The sequence below is a fragment of the Camelus ferus genome, chromosome 6, assembly GCF_009834535.1.
Source record: "Camelus ferus isolate YT-003-E chromosome 6, BCGSAC_Cfer_1.0, whole genome shotgun sequence".
NCBI classification, from domain to species: Eukaryota; Metazoa; Chordata; class Mammalia; order Artiodactyla; family Camelidae; genus Camelus; species Camelus ferus.
Genome location: NC_045701.1, coordinates 24,534,127 through 24,550,185, shown reverse-complemented (window position 1 = coordinate 24,550,185; position 16,059 = coordinate 24,534,127). Strand labels below are relative to the sequence as shown.

Sequence of the window (16,059 nt, the reverse complement as noted above, 5' to 3'; positions counted from 1 at the left end):
CTCAGTCTGTCATAGTAAATCCACAAATAACTTCCTAACAAAGGGTGCATGGGAGTGATTTTTCTGATTCCTTGCATTCTGAAAATGTTTATTCTGCTGACACATTTGATTGATGGTTTGGGTAAACATAAAATTCTGGGTGGAGAAGATTTTTCTCAAAGAATATTGAAGGCATTGCTTCATTGTTTTCTAGCATTTAGTCCTGCTGTTGAGAAACCTGATGCCATTCTCTGCCCTTTTGGATGACCTTTTATTTTTCTCTGGAAGCTTTTGGGCTCTCTTCTGTATTCTTGGAGTTCTCAATTTTCACAACATACTTCAGTCTGTGTCTTTTAGAATTCATTGTGCTAATTATTAGGTGAACTTTTCCATCTGTAGACTCATACCTTTTATATTTTTCTTTATTAATTTCTTTCTCCTCCCTTTTTTTTTTCTTTTCTGAAATTCTTGTTAGATATAGGACCTCCTGCATAGATCCACTTAAGTTGCTTTATTTTTTCTCTCATTTTCCATTTCTGTTTCCAAAAGGAGATTCATTTTCTTGGAAATGTCCTCAAATTTATTTTGTGCTTAGCATTGAATTTTGTTTCTGTGATCATTTTTTCATTTCCAGGAATTCTTTTTGATTCTTGAGTTTTCCTTTTTAATGTTTTTTTTTCCTCCCTTATTTTATGGATGTGCTATCTTAAATGGAAAGGAAAAAAAATTTTTTTTAAGGTTTTTTTTTTTTTTTTTTTTTTCTGGCCTTCAGGTATCTCTTGTCTCTTCCAGGGTAATTTTTTGGTTTGTTTTTCTTGGTCTCTGTCTTGTGGTGGCTTTCTTCAAGTACATGGTAGTCCTTGATTGTCCACATTTAAGAGAAGACACTGGGAACTATAGTCATTGATCAGGATTGTTGACATCAGGCTTTGGGGATGGTATTGTGCTGTGGGAATTCCTAATGCTCACTTGTTTTTCAAGAAGGGAAGCCTTATTTTTTATATACTTTTCTCCTTTGACCTGGGAAGGAGGAGTGGCAGCGTGGTTCTAGGAGTTGGGGGAATAAACTGTTCCACAAATAGATTGAGTTAACCTCTGTTTTTTGGCTCCAAATTTCATTTTTTAGAAGTTGATTCCCTTCTGTCTGTATCCCTCTTTTCCATTCTTTTTATTATAGTACATATGTACTTAAAAAAAATAGTGTGTTTAATCTGACTCACTTACCTAGAAATACTCCCTCATGTATAGTACATACAGTCTCCTTCCAAACACCTGGCAGACAGACAGAAAAAACTGAAGAGTGATTAGAACAGGGTTGCTGGTGAAAACTATTATTATTTCAAGGAAAATTTTTTAGCATAGTAATAGAATAGCTGTAAGGGAGAGTTGAAGACTGTCATTCATGTATTTTCTTTTAATAAACATTTATTCAGCACCTCACATGTGTCAAACCCTATGATGTACCTGGTTCTGGGTGAGCATCTGAATACCCTATATGATTAGGTACAGAACGTTTTTAGAAGATTTCTGTGTGTGTAATATAGCTTCTTGGATAGTTAAAACCTGTTTCTCTTCTGCACATGCACCAGGATAAACTCCAGACATGTGTGATCATGTCTTTAGAGTGACTGTTAAATGCAAGAAGCCCAGATGCTCTGAGAGCTGTGAGTTACCAAAGAGACAGATGACATGACTACTGACTTAAAGAAAGGGAATAGAATTCAGATGTGTGGGAGGTACAGTTTTACTGACCTCTGGAAACTTAATAGAGGTTGGGTACATACTGGCTTTCCAATTTAACTTGCTAGAATTTTAATGAGAAAAGGGAATTTAGGAATATAAGGAAAATTGTGAGAGGTTGTGCATTGTAAGTATCTTAACATAATAACTTGGAGGATATTTTCAACGTTGGCCTTAATCTTACAGAGATATCCAAAACAAATGAGTTCTGACATGTTCTTTGAACATTTGGAGTGGCATGGACTCATGGTAGTGTTGACTCTTTACTAGCCATAAACTTGGAAACTTTGAGGAAAATGCCTTAAGGAAATATTTTGATATTATATCTTCTCATCTTGGTCTTTTCATTATATTTTAGGACAAGGCGGCGGTGTTCTTTTTTCCTTAGTCTGGAAGATTTTAAGAATATTTTTTCCTTAGACTATTTATAGGTCAAATTTTGGCCTTTCATTTGATCCTTTTCGGTTGATTATATGAGTATATGCATTTGTACCCCGAGTTTTCTTTCTTGTTAAATTTAATATATCTTTATCATATTTCCCCTATTTTATGTGTCTGATATTGTTGAATGACTCATCAAATACTGTTCTACAGCATTTAAAATCTTCACAGAATACCTGCTCATATGGATATACTTTACTGATTGACGTTGAGGTTTCCTTTAATTTTGTTTCATTTGACCCTGTAATGAAATCCTTGGCAGCTAAGTTTTTACATCCCTAATAGATTCCTAAAAGTGGAATTTCTTGATCAAAGAATATATGTGATTTTTAATGCTTTTGGTGCTCACTTTACAGTTGCCCCTCAGAAAGATTATATACATTTATTAATATGGTTAATCTGGTTTCTCTATTATTTTGCTAGTATTGAGTGTTGAAATAAGTATTGAAATAAGACTGAGTATAATTTTATAGTTTGCTTTTTTTAACTGAATATATTGTGATCATTATCCCATACCTCTAAAAGTTCTATTTCAATACCCTTTAAAAAAATTAACTTTTAATTTATTTCTCATTTTTTGAGATGTAATTCACCATCCTAAAGTGTACAGTTCCATGGTTTTTAGTATATTTACTGTATTCTGTAACCATTACCTAATTCCAGAATGTTTCCGTCACCCTGGAAAGAAACATGCAGCCATTAGCCATCATTTGCAATACCTTCACCTCCGTTCTCTGACACCCACTATTATAATCTACTTTCTGTCTCTTTGGATTTGCCTATTCTGGACATTTCATGTATATATGGAATCATATAATACGTGGCTTTTTATGTCTGGTTTCTTGGCATAATGCATTTAAGTTTCATCTATGTTGTCACAGTGTAATGGCACAGTCAGCCCTCTGTGTTTGTGGATGTGGAACCCATGGTTTCCTAAATGGAAGTATACCGTGTACTGTGTGTCAAAGGTTATGATTCTTAATGATCCTGATTCACATGGCCAAATTGTTTTTTTAAAAGTTTGTATGAATGTAAACTCCTACAAGTAGGGTAAATGAAATTTTGTCTTCATTTTAGCCTCCTTAATATTTAGAGTATTATCAATTTTATAGGTAATTTGGTGATTAAATAAGACTAAATTGTTTTATTTGTATATTTTTATTGCTGGTAAAGTTGAACTTTTTTTCATAAGCTTATTAGTCATTTCAATTTCCTTTTTTTTTTGAAATTTCTATTTGTGTCTTGTCTGTTTTTCCCCATAAGGTCTTCCTGTTTTCCTTTTGATTGAGCTTTTTATATATTAAGGAAGTTAGCTAGAGGCTTTTGTTGTTGAAAATATTTTCCACAGTTGTCTTTTGATTTTTTTTTGTCTTTTGATGTGCAGAAATTTTAATCTTTATTATACAGTTAAGTTTTTCAGTGTAAAGAAAGAACTCTAAATAACAATAAACTCTTTATTATATTTGGAATCTCGTTTGTTATATGGTATGCCTTATTAATTTTTTTTTACAAATAGCCAGCAGTTAATTCCAGCAGCATTTAAAAAAATCTCTCCCTTTTCTCATTATTCTTTGATGCTTCCTCTATCATTTGTTGCATTCATGCATTTATGAGGCTCTGAATCTCAATTGCCTATTTTGTTTCATCAATCTGTTTTTTCCTCCCCAAGCTCCATTTAATTAGACTGAGATAGGATAGTATATTGTTATCTGTACAACTACTCTAAAGGATGTTTTGAGAGTTAAAGAAATGATATTAAGTGAAAAATATCTTTGCACATTAAGTACTCAATGAATGTTAGCTGTTAAGGCAGTGATGTTAATTTCATCTTCACATCTGGTAAAACTCTTCTTTCTCAAAATTGTTTTAGTCATTCATACACATTTTATTTCTGGATTAACTTTAGATTCTTCCCCTTACCCTGCCAACCTCCTGTCCTCTCAAAAACCATTACAACAGGATTGCAGTAAATCTATAAGTTAACTTGGGGCAGAACTGACGATACTCAGTGTTCCCATCCAGAAACTTGGTATTTCTCTCCATTTATTGAAGTTTTCGTTTTGTTTTTATAGATTTACTAATGTTTTCTTCTTAAAAGACCTGTATGTGTTTTCAGTAAAGCTATTTTTAGGTGTTTTGTTTTTTGTTAATATGAATGGAATCTTTTTTGTGTTAGTTTTTAAATGAGTTTTTACTGGTAGTTATGTATTCTTTTAGTATCTGTTGGTCTTTTTTTTTTTATTCTACTTACAGATTATCAGATATTTGAATGTTTTGCTCTTCTCTGTATCTTTGTCTGTGTATTATCTCCTTTTTGCCCCCCTTCTGAAGATTATCATTGCAATTGCTCTTTCACTGAAATGTTTTTCGGTTCATTTTTTCCCCGACTTTTGTCATTTAGGTAAAAACAGATGACATAGCAAGAATTTATCAGCCTAAGCGTTATGCTTTGTCACCCAAGACAACAATAACTTTGGCCCATCTACTTGCTGCTCGTGAAGATCTGTCAAAGATCATCAGGACAAGCAGTGGCTCCAGCCGGGAGAAGACAGCATGTGCCATTAATAAGGTTGGTTTTTCTTTCAGTATGATGGGGAATGGATTTATAATATATTTGTTTGATGTTTGTATGGACCTTAATCCAGTTTTCTTTTAATCCTAGTGAACTCCTAGAAAAGAGAGTGGTGGAGGGGCTTCAGTCAGTTTACGCTTAGTTATGTTTTGTGTGTGCGCCTGTATATTTGAATTTCTGTATTCATAAATTAAACCATAGTTATATCTGAATTGGAGGAATTAAGAATTTTTTTTTCATTTTTCATTTTTATTAGATAAAACTGTTGCAGCTTGACTGCACATATATAATAGATTGAATGTAAATACATATACACAATATACTGCACTATTTTTAAAATTTACATGTATGTACTGTTCATTGTTTCTAAGAACGTTTAGAGCTTTAGCTTTTTAACCTTATATAGTTATCAAAGAAATAAAGCCAACCACAAAATAAGAATTAATTCAAAAAGATACATATACCCTGCTAACTGACATAAACATTTCCATTCCGTCAAAAACCAAATGCCTAGAAATGAACTTAACCAAGGAGGGTACCTATACTCTGAAAACTGTAAAACATTGATGAAGGAAATTGAAGATGATACAAAGAAATGGAAAGATATCTTGTGCTCTAGGAGTGAAAGAATCAGCATTATCAAAATGGCCACACTACCTAAAGCACTCTACAGATCCAATGCAACTCCTGTCAAAGTACTTACAACATTTTTCACAGAACTAGAACAAACAATTCCAAAATTTATCTGGAACCATAAAAGACCCCAGACTGCCAAAGCAATGTTTTGTAAGTCTTTTTTTTTTTCCCCCTTTTTTCTTTTTGTTCTCTTTGTTATAGTTCGATGACTAGAGAAGTTCCTTTAACATTTGTTGTAAGACTGGTTTGGTGGTGCTAAATTCTTTTAGGTTTTGTTTATCTGTGAAGCTTTTGATTTTTCCATCAAATCTGAATTAGAGCCTTGCTGGATAGAGTATTCTTGGTTGAAAATTTTTCCCTTTCATCACTTTAAATATATTATGCCACTCCCTTTTGGCCTGTAGAATTTCTGCTGAAAAATCAGCTGATAACCTTATGGGAGTTCCCTTGTATGTTATTTGTCACTATTCTCTTGCTGATTTTAATATTTCCTCCTTATCCTTAATTTCTGTCAATTTGATTACTATGTGCCTTGATGTGTTCCTCTTTGGGTTGATCCTGTGTGGAACCCTCTGTGGTTCCTGGACTTGGGTGACTGTTTCCTTTCCCAAGTTGGGGAAGTTTTTAGTTATTCTCTTTCTAAAAATTTTCTCTAGTCCTTTCTCTCTTCTACTTCTGGGACCCCTATAATGTGAATATTAGTGTGCTTCATGTTGTCCGGAAGTTCTCTTAAACTGTCCTCATTTCTTTTTGTTCTTTTTTCTTTTTTCTGTTCTGCAGTAGTGATTTCCACTAATCTGTCTTGTAGCTCATTGATGCTTTCTTCTGCCTCATTTAGTCTTGGTTCCTTCTAGTGTGCTATTCATTTCAGTGATTTTATTCTTCAACTCTGGGTATTTATATTTTCCAGCTCTTTGCTAAAAACTTCACTCTGTGCATCTGTACTCCTCTTGAGTTCTCTTAACATCTTGGCCATCATTACTTTAAACTCTTTCTCAGATAAATTGCCTATCTCCTCATCACTTATTTCTTCTTCTGGGATTTTATCTTGTGCCTTGGCTTGGAAGATACTCCTTTGCCGCCTCATGTTGTCTATCTTTCTATTTGTATTTTTGGGTAGGCTAGTTAAGTTTCTTGACCTTGGAGAGGTGGCCCTCTGTGGGAGACGTCCTATGCGTCCCAGCAGTACACTCCTCTCTTGTCACCCAAGGGCCAGGGTCCAGCCGGTCCCAGTGTAGGGTCTGGCCTGTGTTTGTGGATTCCTTCCACAGGCTTTGGGATTGTTGTTTTCTTATTTCTGGTATTTGCCCCTGGTGGATGAGGCTGGTCTAGAGGCTTATGCAGATGTCCTGGCAGGAGGAGCTGGTGCCTGCCCACTGCTAGGTGAAGCTTGGTCCTGGACCTCTGGTGGGTAGGGTCTTGTCTAGAGGCTTTTTGGTCTTAGGAGGTAAGCTGATGGGTGGGGCTGTGTTCCCACCCAGTATGTTGTTTGGCCTGAGGCTTCCCCACAGGCTGTTGGGTGGGGCTGGGTCTTGGTGCTAATGATCCAATCAAGATGTCAACCTCCAGGAAAGCTCATGTAGATGAACACTCCTGGAATATCTGCCACCAACTTTTATGTTCCCTGGGTGAGCTACAGCCATCTCCTAATCTCTTGGATGTCCCCAGGAGACTTTCCAAAACCAGTAGGCAGGCCTGGCTCAGGTTCCTTTGAAATTACTGCCTCTGCCCTTGGACGTGGCACATGTGAGATTCTGTGTACACCTACCTCCCAAGAGAATGAAGTCTCTGTCTCACCCAGTTCCGTGGGGCTCCTGGAGCCAAGGCCCACTGACCTTCAAAACCAGATGTCCTGGGATCTCCTCTTCCCAATGCTGGAACCCTGGGCTGGGGAGCCTGACGTGGGGCTTAGAACTCTCACTCCTGTGGGAGGGCCTCTGCAACTTAATTATTCTTCAGCTGGTGGGTCGCCTACCTGGGGGGCATGGGGCCCGATTATATTGCGAGCACGCCTCTCCTACCATCCTGCTGTGGTTCCCTCTTTATGTTTCCAGTCGAAGAAGAAAGAATTATTCTTATCAGTAGCTTTAGCAAGAATTATTTGCCTTCTTTCCAAGAATGTAATCATTTTTATCAATAAAAATCTGTAGCAGTCATTTCAGGTACTGACAGATTCCTAAGGTCCTTGGCGTAAAGGGAAGAAGAGTACATGCTTTGGATACAGATTTGGGTTCACCCCCAGCGCTGTCATTAACTTAGAGGACTCAACCGGAGGCGAGTTGCCGAATCTCTTGGAGATTCCATTTCCTGATTCAGACCATAGAGCCTCCATTTCTCTGACAGTGGTCTTAAGCTCAAAGAGGCTGAATTTTTTACTTTACAACAGCAGCAGCAACAATACACTTGTTTACAGTGTTTGTATTAGCTTGGCTAGCATATACTCTTCACTTAGAACACTTCATGACAAACTTCACTACAAAAGAGCAAAAAAATCAGAAGTAAGGGATTTGGGTAGTTTTAAAACATCGTTTCTCATTCAATGAAGTGAGAAAGATGTATACTATATCAAGGGATGGTTGTATATGAAGTCAGTTTGCTAATTATTGCTAAGTTTGGCACTAGTGTTTGGGTCTTCCTGCTTCCATTTTATGTCAACCTCCTCTCTTTTGAAAGTGTTGTCTTTAAACATGTAACTTAATATCATGCCTCAGGTTTATAAGTTAGTCTTTCTGGATCAAGAGTTCTATTTCTTTAAGTGGCATTGCCCATCTTTTTCTGACTTTATAATTTATAGCCTAATTATTTGAGGGCAGTCTTATCAGATCTTGGAACAGCATCCCTGTGTATTCCCCAACATAGCATGTTTGGCAGAGACCAATGAGAATAACCAAGAAAAGCTATTTTTTTGGATTTGGTGATTAGGGCATCATTATTGCTGACTTCACAAGAATGTTTGCCTGCTTCGAACCTTGTCGCACAGTGAGGATGTTGTACTGTTTGTCTTTCTATGACAAAACATGGTTTTGATGAGAGGATGAGTGGAAGTAGAACACAACTGACTCATAGGTCATTTTGGTTGAAGCAGTTACTGGTTTACCTTCTTTCCTGAAATGTACTAACAGGAGGCTATTCGTGTCCTCTTGGTCTCTGTTCATGGGCCTGTAAAGTAGCTCCTTTCTACAGAAGGTTGGGAACTTAAAGCAAACTCTTCCTTGGTTTATTCTTCAAAGTATTATAAAGCATGGTTAAGTGTATCAAGTAACTAAATAATATAGTAACTAGTAGTACCATTGAAAGTGAGCTTAAGTTTCTCATAAGAAAGAATAGTTCATAGAGAATCCTTGTATCTCTTTGCAGTGATAACCTTGGATTATAGCCATTATATTAATCTCTGATCTCATTACACCCACATGTTATCATAGATAGTTCATCCTTGTTGAAATAAAGTGTACTTTATTGGATAATCTAGTACTACATCAATGGCAATGCAAAGTCCAGTGTTGTATAAATGGATATTAAGTTAATAAATGCAGGGTATGTGGTTTGTATATATTGAAAATGTTTTGCTAAAAAAATTTCTTAGTGTGATAGGTACTACATTTGTTATAAAATTTGCTAAACAAATTTAAACAAGTCCTTAAGTTTCAGAAATATTCCCCCACATTGTTTAAAAATAACACCATATTGTGAGGGATTTGTCACACATCATATTTATATTTTCATTATTAATTCATACTACCATGTCTGATACTTTCATGTCCTTAAATGTTTGGCTTCTGTTTCTTTATTAGAACAGCAACTTCAATATTTCTTGTATCCTTTCTGTAAATTTTAACCTCTAAAATACTGGAAACTGAAAGGAGGTATTTCTTCACACAGGTGCTGATGGGAAGGGTACCTGACAGGGGAGGACGGCCGAATGAAATTGAACCACCACCACCTGAGATGCCCCCTTGGCAGAAGAGACAAGAAGGCGGTGGAAGGGGTGGCTGGGGTGGTGGAGGTGGTGGTAGAGGAGGTGGTGGGGGTGGAAGAGGTGGTTGGGGAGGTGGAGGAGGTTGGGGAGGGGGTGGGGGAGGGGGAGGGGGTGGCAGAGGCGGAGGTTTCCAAGGCAGGGGAGATTATGGTGGGAGGGGAGATTATGGTGGAAGAGGGGGCTATGGTGGAAGAGGGGGCTATGGTGGAAGAGGTTATGGAGATCCATATGGAGGTGGTGGTGGATATAGAAGATATTAAAAACTACAGGATGTAGATAGCAGTGCTTACTTCTTGATAGACACATTAGACATAGTGTTCTAAACAACTACTTGAATGTCATCTTTGAAATAACCACCATGTTAGACTCCCTGATGATACCATTCTTGAATTGGGTTTAATATGTAAAGAGCATTGTTTTATACTATTTGATCTCTTAGAGTGATGAATTTTTCCATATTCTGTGTACCCTGGAGCATGTTATGTCTTTTTAAAAAACAAAAAAAAAGCAAAAATTATTTTTAAAAATGTAAATATATTATTACCATCAGACTGGGAAAATGGAAAGTATTTTATTGTCATTGACTGAATTTAGATTGTTACCTGTATTTTATTCAGGTTTGAGACACATACATGACCCCACTTATAATGGAAAGGAATATAGACTATTGCCTCATCTGTATTCCTGTGGCTGTGTTTTGTATTTGTTAATTCTACTTTACAAAATAGGGAAGGGGACTGATAGTTGTGTTCAGTAGGTGGTTGTCATGACTTGTTTTTTTCTTTTATATGAGCAATTCCTCTGGCCAGGTTGCTGTTAAAGTTCCATTAATTGAAGCCCAAGTCTACTTTTTGCAATGCATATTTGATTTATTTTCCAACTGGATTTGAAATCTCTGTGATTTTGTTTGACAGAGCAGAATTAAAGATTGAGGTCAGAATTACTTTAAAGGGACAAAGACATGTACTAATTTTACATGACGTTGTGAAAAATATTTCTGAAAATTGGTTTCTTTATCATTTGTGCCATCACTTTAGGTATCTGAATATTAAAAGGCAGGATGAGCTGTGTTAGGACATGTATTTCCAGTTTCAGTAGATCAGAGGCAGGGCCAAGGCATCCCTTGGTAATTCTGATTCACAGCTAGATTTGGGAAACAGAGGTTCAGGAATGATTAAATGTGGTTTGGTGGCTGGAGCTGTCAAAGGCTTGGGTGTCAGGAGTTGTGAATTCTCATCATGGCACTAGCGCAGGGGTGCTGTGGGCCAAAATGACGTTAGCTCCCAAGGGTTGACTTGTCCTTATTTATCAGTTGAGGAATGTGATACTTGTACCCTTTTCAGGTTGTTTTATAATTTTATGAAGACCTAAGTACAAGTCCAACTTGTGGAGAATTTATAGAGACTTGTTGTAAATAGTTTAAGAGGTGGCCCAAGTAATGCCTTTTTCTCTTACTGTAGAGAGAGAAAAAGATATAGTCACACAAATTTTTTCAATCCTACTATAAAACCTGTAGGCTTCTGGTCAACTGCACATAACAACTTTCTTTGGTCTAATCAACTCAACAAATAGAAAGCTGAGCACCAGAGGACAAGTGGTATTTGATATTTAGCAGTGTTATTCATGTTCTGTTTTGTTTTACTTTACAGTAAACCCCGTGGTAAAATCTAAAATACTGTTAAAACCTTAAATATTGTGTATACTGCAGTCTTAGTCATGTATTTTTTCAAGCTAACCTTTCAAAGAAGTTTGTTCAGGGTAGAAAAACAAATTTTTTCAGTTATTTGTAAACTTAAATTTTTTTCTAATGTTTATATTTAATGAAGAAATTTAATTTTATTTGTGATAGTTGAAGAAAAAGGTTTTCCATAATTAAAGGAACACTTATCAGTAGCTATGGACTCTGAAAAATAATTAAAAAAAAAATAAGCAAAGACCACTGGAGTAAAATATTTCAAAAGAGTTATTGGTTAAAATATTCATTTAAAACCTGTACATGTCTGCTTCATTTCTTTTAGGGAGCTTTAGTTGCTGCTGCAGGAGGAGTTTCTAACTACTTTTAGCTTCTTTTATCACTAAAGGTTTATGGCAAATAATGGTAGAATTATTAGTTTATTAATTTCTGTAAGATTTCTTTGTACCTTCATGGGTTATCTGCTGTAAATCTTATCCAAGTTTAGCACTTGTTCCTGGAATCCTGTTGGAGCTGGAACCACTCTTATTTACATTTTCCTGTAAACTTCACTTGAATGAAAAGCTGAGTGGTGTAGATCCTACTATCTTACTGTTTCCTGTGAGGTAGGATCTTCATGATAATCTTTCAGTAAAAATTTCTTTTGTAGAAGTTTGCTAAGCAGTATCTACAACAGCAGGAAGGCTGTTTGGGGCCTTACTGTGAAAATGCTTTACAAGTTGAGTGCAGGACAAGTGGAGAGTATGATGAATGGCACTTCACTCTTCACTGTTTCCTGAAAGCTAACTCCTCTTTCTGTGCCACCTCCTCATTCTTTTTTGCCTGGTTTTCAGTTTTATTTCTTCTTGCTACCTCTTTTTCCCTCCTCTTTTTTTTCTCCCTGCCTTGGTCTATCCTGTGGTATCTAATAGCACCTATATTACTGGAGTTTTGGATTAAAGGAGTAACCTCTTATCTGGACATACGTCCGTCCATACGTAATCACCACACCATTACACGTAAGCACTTAGTAAAAAGAAGGGATTAGGTGTTTCCTTTTAACCTCTTCCCTTGTGTTCTGAGTATCAGGGAAATCTTGCCTCCCTAAACAGAAAAACAAAACAAAACAAAACTTTAAACTGGAAACATTTAATTGCCTGTATATACGTCAAAAGCAGGTATGATAACCCAAGAAAGATTCGTGAAAGAGAATGTTCTGAGCAGCGACACTATCTGTACCTTGGAAGGAACACAGGGTAGAGATGTTTGGAGTGGGAATTGGGGATGAAAGAGAGGAGGTAATTTAATCTCTCCTTCAGGGCCAAGTTGTCAGTGTGACTTTATTATTTTGTATGAAGTATTATGAAATGCCAAAATGATAAATACACCAACATCCAAGTGTACCAGAATGCATTCCACGGTGGAATATGAATGATTAAAATCCTCCCCCTCCCCAAAATTGATCTAGTTATACAAAAGCTGGCTGGGGATTAAGGAAAAATCATGGCTGTCTCTAAACACTGTGTGACTAGGTAATCATGAGCACAAATGAATTGCTCTGGGTGCTCTGTACTTTGGATTCAACCATCCTCTACCACTTCCACGCACAGCTTCTGAGTTTCTCTTTACTTGCTAGTTGTCTTAGAACTGTGGAATTAAAGATGAAAGCCACAGAAAAATGACCACCTCAGATTTACCTCCTTCAGTGTTAAGTATTTATAGACTTAGTATTTGGGGATCACTGTACGTCATTATGTAGTAAGATGGGAAAAGGCTGAATATTTCTGTACTTTTACTTCATGTTATAAAAAGATAAAAATGTACACTGAATAACTAGTTGCTTTGCTTTTCCTTTCAGGAAAATTCTGGTTAAGAGAATTAGGGAGTGGTCTTAGCTGTCAACTATAGTAAAAATTCAGGTAAAGCTTCTACATATTCATGAACTAGAAGAAACACAAGACACCTATGTTGTGGGGATTCTGATGTCTTTTATCATATAAATATTACACAATGAAAACTTACATTTAGTATAAAAAAAACAACACCTTTACAATCTGTACATTTGTTTTTTCCTTGCAGTTCTTTTACATTATACATCCTTAAACAGAAATTCACAAATGACCGGTAAAACTGCAAATGAATTACCAAAGAAAATGAGAAGTGACATTGCTGTTAACAAAACAAGATTTGTCCTTGTTTTGGCAGATAAGTGTGTCCAAACTTATTTCAAGTCAGTAGAAGCCACACAAGTTTGTATCCCAGGCTTGACAAACCAAAAATTGGTTTCAGATTATTTCTGTAGATTTCACTAACCCCAAGTAGCTCAGAGCAAACAATGTTAATTTATACATTATGCTGCTTTGATCCCTGCTAGACTGTAAAAACCTGTGCTGAAACTATTGCTTCCTATCCATTTCAGGGATAAATTCTGAAATGCTTGAGACCTTCTGGCCATGTTAATTAGGCTAATTAAGGGAACTGTGACTTTTCTAATTCCTACAGATTACAAGTTACTTACACAGAAATGAACCTGGGCTCTGTATTTTGGAGGGTAAGAAGAATGAAAAGAATTTAATTGGGTTACATAACTATGCTTAACGACATTGATCTGTACCATTGTTCATGTATGGCAGAGGACAAGGAGAGGTGACGAATATGAATTTTAAAGATTATAATAAACTCATGTTTGTTCCACATAAGGTAAGTAGAAAGTACTTCCTATAAGGCTGTATGCCAGGTGGTGGCCTAAGCAGCCCTGCCGTCGGGATTTTTGAGTTTGGTTTAGAAAAGGATAAATGTCCGTGTAAAGTGATTCTTTAAAACACTAACTGAAAGCTAGTCACTGGTTTTCTCATTAAAGCTCAGTACAAGGAGTTCTGCAAATGGGAGCTGGTCTCTCATCAAAGAAACTTCCTAAATGGTCTGAATCCTCCAAGGAAGGTATTATTTGTATATATAATTTGCTTCTGATTAAGACTTGGTGTTGGCTTTAGGTTTGGAACTTTTAGTTGTTGAGATTATATTCTTGGCAGTTGGTCAATTTGTGTTTGAATTTTAAGTCAGCTTGGTATCAGGGTTTTCAAGCTTGGAAGGTAAGTTCCCCTGAAAAGAAAATGATCATATGGATTTTTTTTTTTTTTTTTAGAGAGAAAAAGAATCTGACAAGGAAGTTTGTAAATACTTGCCCAGATAATTAAAAAGCCCACTTATCATTAACCTTCATTAATAGAAAACTCATAGTTGTGAGTTTGCCAAACAATACAATTTACATTGTGAGCAATTTCTTCATCTTGTACCATTACTGAACTTTGCAAATTTGTGTATGTGACCAAAAGCCGCTTTAATTTGCTTCCACACTTAGGAAGGAGGAAACAATTCCAAGCCACATGCATGTCTGATATTGTATATACATAATATATACATATGTACACTGTCAGCTATTATTGAAGACTGATCCAATTAGCTTATTTCTAAATAGTATTAATAGTGAAGACAGTACAGTAGCACAAATTCAGTTCAAAAATAGTTACTTCAAAAAAGACAAGGATGGTATGTGAGAGTTAAACTTTTTAAAAAGCCATAAATTCTTAATTCTGTCCACTTGCACATCAAAGGGACAAATGTTTGCATTCCTTTTATTTTTTAGCTAATTAGCTAGTCATGTATGAGATAGTAATAGCCACGTTTCTAGCTATTTAATTTGGTTACTTAGTTTATGACTGTGAGACTAAAACTATGAGTTTTAATTGGATGATGTTTATCACCCCCCCCCCCAAATTTGTGGCTACATCTCTAGAAGTTCACCTCTAGTTAGATGTCCTCGTGTGCATGAACGTAGTGAGGGAGGAGGAGAAAAGGCATACTGTTTAGATCTGAGGTAGTGAAGTGGGAACCAGATTTGTAAAGAATGCTGAAATATACAGGAAGCAGTTCTACTTTTGGAGTGTGGGTATTTTTCCATTATAAGCAAGCTTTGGATGGAACAAAGTAAATGCCAAGTTCACAAAAAACATAGGAAGGAAGGAAGGAAATTCATTTTCCAGGGATTTTAGTTCTAAGGAAGCAGCAGCCAGGCAGGCCACATAAAAGACGCTTCCCAGTCAGAAAACTATAGTCATGTTTTTATCATGCTTTTGATACTAGTCCTAGGGGGGAAAAAAAGTTTGTGGTATGAATGGCAAAAATTCTGCATTCTTCAGGTTTCCTCCCCTTTAATTCAGCTGATTGGAAGAGAAAACAATACCGCACAGTAGGAATCTTTAAGGTAAAAAAATGAGTAACCACCTTTCTTCTTTAAAAGTACCCTTTTTAAAGCCAATCTAAGGTCCCCTTGGTCTCTGTGCTAACAGGTTTAGGAAATGAGATCTCCGGTGTGCTGCTTGGGCTTCGGAGCTAAGAACAGTCACCCTGTTCCATCTGAGCCAAGACATGATTGCTTCTTGCAAGCTGGAGGGTTTCTATCTTCTTCTGTGCATATTTCAGTTGGATCTTTAAAGCATTATTATCTGCTTTCAGGGTATTTATTTCCTAAAAGGACAGGAGAATGAAGTATGTTAATAAAGCAGCAATGAATGGCAAATCAGTTATAATATTGGGAATACTACACTTGATTGGCATCTATTCACCGTGGCTGAGAATTAAAAAGTATTTTCAAGGCAGTTATTTTGCCCTGAATAGAAGATAACACGTTAAATATCAAATGAGCATGTGTAAACAGCAGTTAGTTTTGTTATTATATCAAAGATGTGAGTGGCTTGCAGAGTAAACCATTCCTGGGCAATCAATAGGTGGATAAGGAGAAAAATTTTTGGGTGTTGTACAATAGACCTAAACTTGGCAGAAATAAAAGAGTCTGGTCAGGTCTGACATACGAGAACTGTAATAAAGTGACATTATAGTTCATAATAGTTCATGTGAGCTATTATGTGTATTATATATTACATACTTTCTCCCAAGAACCATTGAAAACTGATGGACGCTTGATCAAGGTAAGAATTTTATCTTATCCCCTTAAACTGGAATTTAGTTATGTAATTTGCAGTG

General features: G+C 36.2%; 2 protein-coding genes across 3 annotated transcripts in view; one reads left to right on the top strand and one right to left on the bottom strand.

Annotated features, from left to right (window-relative positions):
• The window catches only part of FAM98B (family with sequence similarity 98 member B), a 34,893-nt gene extending 22,406 nt beyond the window's left edge, over positions 1 to 12,487 (top strand). Inside the window, exons 7-8 of the mRNA XM_032481529.1 lie at positions 4,562 to 4,729; positions 9,248 to 12,487. Coding sequence (XP_032337420.1) covers positions 4,562 to 4,729; positions 9,248 to 9,604 — 525 coding nt within the window. The 3' untranslated portion in view covers positions 9,605 to 12,487. The remainder of the gene's footprint in view (positions 1 to 4,561; positions 4,730 to 9,247) is intronic.
• Positions 12,488 to 12,984: 497 nt separating this feature from the next.
• The window catches only part of RASGRP1 (RAS guanyl releasing protein 1), a 77,756-nt gene continuing 74,681 nt past the window's right edge, over positions 12,985 to 16,059 (bottom strand). The window contains exon 17 of one of the 2 annotated variants that reach the window (XM_032481528.1): positions 12,985 to 15,543. In XM_032481528.1, coding sequence (XP_032337419.1) covers positions 15,409 to 15,543 — 135 coding nt within the window. In that variant the 3' untranslated portion in view covers positions 12,985 to 15,408. The remainder of the gene's footprint in view (positions 15,544 to 16,059) is intronic. The other variant, XM_032481527.1, reaches the window with a different exon arrangement.